This window comes from Myotis davidii, unplaced genomic scaffold, assembly GCF_000327345.1.
Source record: "Myotis davidii unplaced genomic scaffold, ASM32734v1 scaffold223, whole genome shotgun sequence".
NCBI lineage: Eukaryota > Metazoa > Chordata > Mammalia > Chiroptera > Vespertilionidae > Myotis > Myotis davidii.
The window spans coordinates 4,751,377-4,759,457 of NW_006294609.1; the positions used below are offsets into that span (position 1 = coordinate 4,751,377).

General features: G+C 37.8%; 1 protein-coding gene across 1 annotated transcript in view; it reads right to left on the reverse strand.

Annotated features, from left to right (window-relative positions):
- NAA25 (N(alpha)-acetyltransferase 25, NatB auxiliary subunit) overlaps positions 1-8,081 on the reverse strand; it is a 63,623-nt gene that overhangs the window by 39,341 nt on the left and 16,201 nt on the right. The window contains 3 exon segments of the mRNA XM_006769001.2: positions 3,215-3,333; positions 4,648-4,786; positions 5,850-5,935. Coding sequence (XP_006769064.1) covers positions 3,215-3,333; positions 4,648-4,786; positions 5,850-5,935 — 344 coding nt within the window.

Consider the following 8,081-nt stretch of genomic DNA (forward strand, 5'->3'; position numbering starts at 1 on the left):
TTTTATCAATTAAGCCTTCTCCAAAGTGGCAGTCTTTCAAATGGACCCTGAAGTTTTAAACAGAATGTCTATAGGCAAAGATGGGAAGTAAGGAAATATATACAAATACAAATATTTGGGCAAATATTTGGATGAATGAATCAATTCTAGGTAGGAACAATATTAGTCTGAATAAAAACATTAATCAAAGAAAAATATGCTGACAAGAACAAGTAAGACATTTGGCTAAACCAAAGGATTAAGAAGAGTGAATAGTAGGGAAAAGGGCTAAAAGGCAGACTGAGGTACCTTTGTTGTAAGGCATTCGAAAGTAGTCGGAAGGAGTAAGGAACTAATGTGTATATATCTATACTCTTCTCAGAAGAGTATTATAGCAGTGAAAAAGGAAAATAGGATGACAGAAGACATGAGGTGATGAGGAACTAAACCAAGATGAAATAAATAAAATAGGAAAGAGACCTCAAAGACACTGTGGAGGTAGAATGAAGATGACCTGGAGACAAAAGAGAGAGAGTAGAAGGAGAGTCCAAGATGGTTTGAGGTCCGTACTTCCAACACCAAGCTCAGTAGGAACGGGATGTAAAGTGTTAATTTTACTTGATAATTTGGGGAAAGAAAACATTTTTATAATGACACGCAAAAATAAAAAGAAATAGGATATAAAATATAAATTTTTAATATAAAAGACAAATTGTTGCCGAACCGGTTTGGCTCAATGGATAGAGCGTCCGCCTGCGGACAGAAGGGTCCCAGGTTCGATTCCGGTCAGGGGCATGTGCCTTGGTTGTGGGTGCATCCCCAGTGGGGGGCATGAAGGAGGCGACTGATTGATGTTTCTCTCTCATCGATGTCTCTGACTCTCTATCCCTCTCCCTTCCTCTCTGTGAAAAACCAATAAAATATATTTTTTAAAAAAAAGGCAAATTGTCATGTCCACACCCTATCTTACAGACACTAATATTCTGCTGATACACAAAACTTTTGAAGATAGACAAGTCTGAAAATCATGGCTGTAAACTGGTGACTCAGAGAACCAAAATGTCATTTACAGAAAAAGGAAAGTCTAACCACAATGTGAATGACTAGAAACTCTTCATTCAAGGGGATTTTAAAAAGTACCTGCCAGAGATGTCACTGGGGAAGTAGAAGTTTTCTGATTCTCTGGCTTCCTCCCTAACCTCCACCAGTTTATGAAAATCATTCATTTATTTAACAAATATTTATTGTGCAGATGCTATTCGAGGAGCTGAAGATTCAGCAATAAACAAAACAGAAGCCCTCACCTGCATGAAGCATGACATTTAATTTGTAAAATACCTATTACCGTAGACTGACATACCACTTTCAAAATAAACATACATATAAGCTAAAAAACTGTAACTACCATAAACAGCAACACAGGTGGAATAAAAATTAAGCCTCCTATTCTAAAACATTTAACACTAGAGAACTCCATTCTTTCAATACATGAAACTAGAATAATGCAAAAGCATGATATAGGTAAAGCATATTAAAGAACTGTAATTGTTAACCTGCGCAGGTAGCTCAGATGGTTAGAGCATAGTTCTGATATGTCAAGGTTGTATGTTCGATCCCCAGTCAGGGCACATACAAGAATTAACCAATGAATGCATAAATAAGTGGAAAAACAAATCAATCTTTCTCTCTTTCTCTCTCTCTCCAATCAATTTAAATAAATAAATAATTTTCCTAGACTCTGAAAATTTTTTAAAAATTAAAAAAGGAACTGTAATTGTTAAGCCACATTGAAGCAATATCTCCAAAAATCAAGATACAAAACTGCCTAACCAGGTGACTCACTTGGTTGAGGACTGTCCCATACACCAAACAGGTTGGGGTTTGATTTCCAGGCAAGGCACATGCCTAGGTTACAGGTTGGATTCCCCATCGGGCATGTACGGGAAGCAACCCATTTGATGTTTCATTCTCACATTGATGTGTCTCTCTCTCTCCTTTCTTCCTCTCTCTCAAAAATCAATAAAAACATGTCCTCAGGTGAGCCTTAGGTAAGCATATAGAAAATTAATTTTAAGGATTTATATTAATATAGTATCTTCCACCCTCCCTGATTAATGTAACTTGATATTTAAAGAATAAAAGGTGGTTCTCAACCTTCCTAATGCCGTGACCCTTTAATACGGTTCCTCATGTTGTGGTGACCCTCAACCACAAAATTATTTTCATTGCTACTTCATAACTGTAATTTTGCTACTGTTATGAATCGTAATGTAAATATCTGATATGCAGGACGTATTTTCATTGTTACAAATTGAACATAATTAAAGCATAGTGATTAATCAGAAAAAACAATATGTAATTATATATGTGTTTTCCGATGGTCTTAGGTGACCCCTGTGAAAGGGTTGTTCGACCCCCAAGGGGTCGCGACCCACAGGTTGAGAACCACTGGAATAAAACAAACAAAAACAAGAAAGTTCTGCCTTCAGAAAACATTACACCCACAAACAAGGCATTTTTTTAAAAAATACTAGCTTGGAATAAAAAGTAAGGCATGTAAATTCATTAAATAAAAAAAGTACTAGCTTGACATCGTAACTCTCTACGCATGGGTTTATCGGTGCAGGTCTCATTTCTCGGAGATGTCCGCTTTACCCACTCATTAGTCCAAACGTGCACCAATGAGGCTCCTTCACAGGAACACAAGGAGCACCTAAAATGTGCTAACTGGCCAAAAAAAAAAAAAAAAAAGAACAAGTATCCCAAGCCATGGGGATTCCCCTCACGCCCCACCCCCCGTGGACTTAAAAATCTCATCAGGCTATAAATAATTACAAATTAGATGTAAACTTTAAAGTTACTCTTTCTATGATCTGTTCATTTTTTGCTCTGAGAGTTCTGCCCATTTTCTGAAACTGTAACAGCATCTGTTGCAGGGGAAGCTGAAGCCAACTTACCAAAACCAGACAAAACACATACCATCCGGCCACAAAAGAGGAACAACCAAATTTCCCCCAAAGGAAACATTTTTAAAACTTGAACAACAGCTTATTGTTAATAAACACAAAGAAAATAATTGGCTAATCTCTACATACAAATACATAATTCAGTTCTACAGATATTTGTAAACGTGCACATGTGCAGGTACACACACCACTGCAGTTAAATCACATTAAAGAGACTTTGATCCCTAACAGCAAATCCCGCAGCCCAGGAGGTCTGAAGATCAAGTTACCTGTTGCATTTTCTTGTATTCGCCCACTCTGGCATAGGCCATGAAGAGGTGAGAGTGATATTCCTCACTACTAGGAACTTTCTTCACAGCTGCTTCATAAAGTTTTGTAACTAACTCCGCTAAGACAAAGAGAAATAAGATTTTCTTTCATTACTGAAGTATAACTTAAATCTTAACAGCACTTAATTTTTTAGATCAAGTTCAACATTGAATAAAACTAATCATTCATTACTCAGAAAAACAAATGTGGTAAAAATTTAAGGAAAAGCAAGAGAGTAAAAAATATTTAGGACAGCAAGTATCTCTTGGAAGATAAACGGGGACATGAGATTGATGAGGAACACACAGGAAGTATTCTTAGTATTGTTAATACTCTAGTTCTATAAAGTTGAGCAGTAAGTTCATTATTCCACATCAAACTGTTTAGTGTTATATCAAATATACTCTTCTATAATATGTATTAAGAAAAACAACTATTATTTCACAATAAAATATTCAAGAAATCAATAATAAAAAGCTTTCTTACAGATGAAATAGCAGATCATCTAGAATATGCTTAGAAATAATTTAGCAAGGGGAGGAGTATAGATGAAATTGGTCATGTGTCAATTATTACTGAAGATGGGTAATTAATACAATGGGATTTATTATGCCACTCTCTGTTTTTGTCTATATTTGAATTTTTATATATTAGAAAGTGAAAAAAGTGGCCTAGGCAGTGTGGCTCAATTGGTTGGGCATCGTCCTGTGTGTGGGGGATGGGATTGCCAGTTAGATTCCTGGTCAGGGAGCATGCCTAGATTTCAGGCTGATCCCCAGCAGGGCGCATAAAGGGGGCAGCCAATGGATGTTACACTCTCAGATGAATGTTTCTCTCCCTTCCTTTCAAAAAAACAAACAAACAATAAAAAATGTATTTTTTTTTTTTTAAATGACCCCAGCCAACGTGACTCAGTGGGTGAGTGTCGACCTATGAACCAGGTGGTCATGGTTCGATTCCTGGTCGGGGTCAGGGCACATGCCCAAGATGCAGACTCAATCCCCAGTGTGGGGTGGGTAGGAGGCAGCTGATCAATGATACTCTCTATCATTGATGTTTCTATCTCTCTCTCCCTCTTTCTTCCTCTCTGAAATCAATAAAAAGATATTAAAATTTTTTATTTTTAAAAAAAGGTGATAAAAGGGTAACTCTCCCACTTAGCAAATCATAATGCCACAAATAAAACTCAAGTGCTCATTTCAATTCAAGGATCCTAATATACTGGAAAAAATTCCTGTCTACAGTCTTCAGAAATCATGGTTAATGCTTTATTTTACCTTTGCCATCCACTCAAATCATGAGTGAGAAGCAAATCAGACAAATAGAGAACTCAATCAGAAAAAACCAAAAACTTAAGCTCAGGTTTAACACCAAGGAAAAGAAAGAAACTTACGACGATGCATCTCCCGGTAAAGAATAGTCAGTGCCTGCAGCGAGTTATCATCTGTGGGTTCAAGGGCTGCCACCTCCTGTGCCAAGGTAAAGGCTTCCTCTTGCTTCCCAGTTCTCTGTAATCCAATGGCCTTTAACACCTGACAGAAAGAAAAGACAAATCAGGTTGAAAAGGAATGAAAAGGAACCATAGAAAGCCAACTTGAAAGCACAAGATGTAAGGTATAGATTGTTAATCAACTAAACCATTTTACTAAAAAAATGAACAGATCAAGATTCTTTCCTAGCCCTAGCCGGTTTGGCTCAGTGGATGGAGCGTCGGCCTGTGGACTGAAGGGTCCCAGGTTCGATTCCAGTCAGGGGCATGTACCTTGGTTGTGGGCACATCCCCAGTAGGGGGTGTGCAGGAGGCAGCTGATTGATGTTTCTCTCTCATCGATGTTTCTAACTCTCTATCCCAATCCCTTCCTCTCTGTAAAAAATCAATAAAATATTTTTTTAAAAAAAGAAAAAAGATTCTTTCCTATTTCAGCCATGTTAAGAATGCAAGCCCTACCCTGGCCAGGAGGCCCAGATGGATAGATTGTCATTCCGATAGGCCAACGTTTTGGGTTAATCCCTAGTAGGTGAACATACAAGAGGCAACTAATGAATGCACGAATAGGTGGAACAACGAATCAATGTTTCTCTTTCTCTCTCAAAAAAGCAATAAGTATGTCCTCGGAAGAAGATTAAAGAAGAGAAAGAGAGCCCTAGTCAGTTTGGCTCAGTGGATAGAGCGTCGGCCTGCGGACAGAAGGGTCCCGGATTCGATTCTGGTCAAGGGCACATACCTTGGCTGCAGGCTCCTCCTGGGCCCCGGCCCTGGTTGGGGCAGGTGTAGGAGGCAACCAATCAATGTGTCTCTCTCACATTGATACTTCTCTCTATTTTCCCTCTCTCTAAAAACTCAATGGGAAAAAATCAATGGGAAAGGGGCGGGGGGGACGCAAAACATCGCTTAAAAGACTGAAAATAAAGTAATTAGATAAGTTATGATCAAAGAATTAAATAGCTAGCTTTTAACTCAATACTACTCACGGCATTTAAGTGATCAAGAAAATATTCTGAAAACTACTAAAGAGATTAAATATCTTTCTCACTTAAAGTCAAAATTACAATATATAACACAACAAATGTAAGTTCAAGGGCAAATGAACTTACCTTAGCACAATGAAGATCCTTATGTTTCTTCAATAATTTATCTGCTTGTTGAATCGCCATTTTATTATTACCATTATCAAGATAATCTATAAAAACAGAAATTATGATAGTTTATTCCTTCAACAACAAATATGAAAAATGCATAGGCTGGTATCAAATGTTTCAGAAAGTATAATAATTCCGTATTAAAAACATCGTAGAAAAACATACACACATATCATGGAGCTCTGGCCAGATAGCTCAGTTGGTTAGAGCTGCATCCCCATATGCCAAGGTTGTGGGATCGATTCCCAGTCAAGGCACATACAAGAATCAACCAATGGCCCTGGCAGGTATGGTTCAGTTGGTTGAGCCTCATCCCCTGCACTGAGGCCACCATTCAATTCCCAATCAGGACACATGCCAAGGTTTCAGGCTTAATCCCCGGTGGGGAGGCATGTAGGAGGCAGCCAACTGATAGCTCTCTCTCTCCCTTTCCCTTCCTCTGTCTCTAAAACCAATAAAAACAAACATCACAGAGCTCATTTTCACTCTAAATGACTAGGATGGTCCAAAATACCACTTTATATCCCTACTGCCTTCTCTCATCCAAAAGCACTATAATCAGTTATATTAGTCCTTAATGAAGATTCAAACATATTTATATGATAGATGATGTTAATATTTTTACCTATGATAAACAGGTTTAGTCACCCCAAAATTAATTTTTTTTAAAAAAAATAACCCTTTCTAGTATCCAAGCTTTAAATTTTACCAAACAGACAATGTTCCTTGAATAAAATGTTTAATGAGTTATACTTACTTTACCACAAAGTATAATTCTCTGAATTAGAAAATAAGATAAAGTTTTACCTATGGGAGGTGGGGGTAAATGGAAGAGATGAAGTCCAATAATATCAAGAGTGGGCAAGGATGCAGGAAGACAGCACTTTCAAATACTGGTTGAAACTGAAACTAGCAATGACTTTGAAGAACAACTAACGTCTAGGTTCCATAAGCTATGCATCCATTCCTAATCTTAAGGAATACGGGGACCCATTATAAAATTGTGCTAAGGGGAAAAGAGTAATCTGTTATTATTCAAAAGTCTAACAAAAGCAAGATTTATTTCCAGATGAGATGTACAAGAAAATGAGATATTTTAAATGGGAAATGGTAGCTGTCAATTCTAAGTATGAATAACTAAATACAGGCCAACCACAACCTACTATACTAATTTCAGATCCCTCTTTGCATATCAAGGTCCCATATCAGCATAGAGGCAGAGGATGAGGCATAAATAACTCAAAATAACCTATTTTGCAACAATGAGAGAGCAAGAACAACTCTCATTATTGCTGGTGGGAATGCAAACTGGTACAGCCACTTTGAAAGATAGTTTGGTCGTTTATTTAAAAAGTGAACATACTCTTACCACATGATCCAACAACTGTGCTCCTTGGTATCTACCCAAATAAGCTGAAAACTTACTTCCACATAAAAACCTGGACACAATGTTTAGAGCAGCTTTATTCATAATTATTAAAACTTAGAAGCAACCAAGATGCCCTAAAATAGGCTAATGGATAAACAAACGAAGGAACGTCCATATGATGTAATATTACTTGGCAATAAAAAAAAAAGAGCTATCAAGTCACATAAAAAACATGGAGGAAGCTTAAATGCATACTGCTAAGTGTTTTAAAGAAGCCAATGTGGCCCTGGCCAGGTAGCTCAGTTGGTTGGACTATTGTCCCAATACACCAGGGTTAGAGGTTCAATCCCCAGTAGAAGGCACATAAAATAATCTACCAAAATATGCATAAATAAGTGGAACAACAAATTGGTGTTTCTCTCTCTCTCTCTCAAATCAATAAATACTTTTTTATGTATTTTGATTGATTTCAGGGAGGAAGGGAGAGGGGGAGAGCGCTAGAAACATCAATGATGAGAGAAAATCATTGATCGGCTGCCTCCTGCACATCCCCTACTGGGGATCGGGCCCACAACCCAGGCATGTGCCCTTGACCAGAATCGAACCCGGGACCCTTCAGTTGACAGGCAGGTGCTCTAACCACTGAGAAACACCAGCTAGGGCAATAAATGAAAATTTTAAAGGCCAATCTGTAAAGCTATAAAGGCCACATATATAATTCCAACTATGTGACATTCTGGAAAAGGCAAAAATTAACACAATGAGTGGTTGCCAGGGACTGAAGGAGGAATGAATATGTGGAGCACAGGGGATATTTA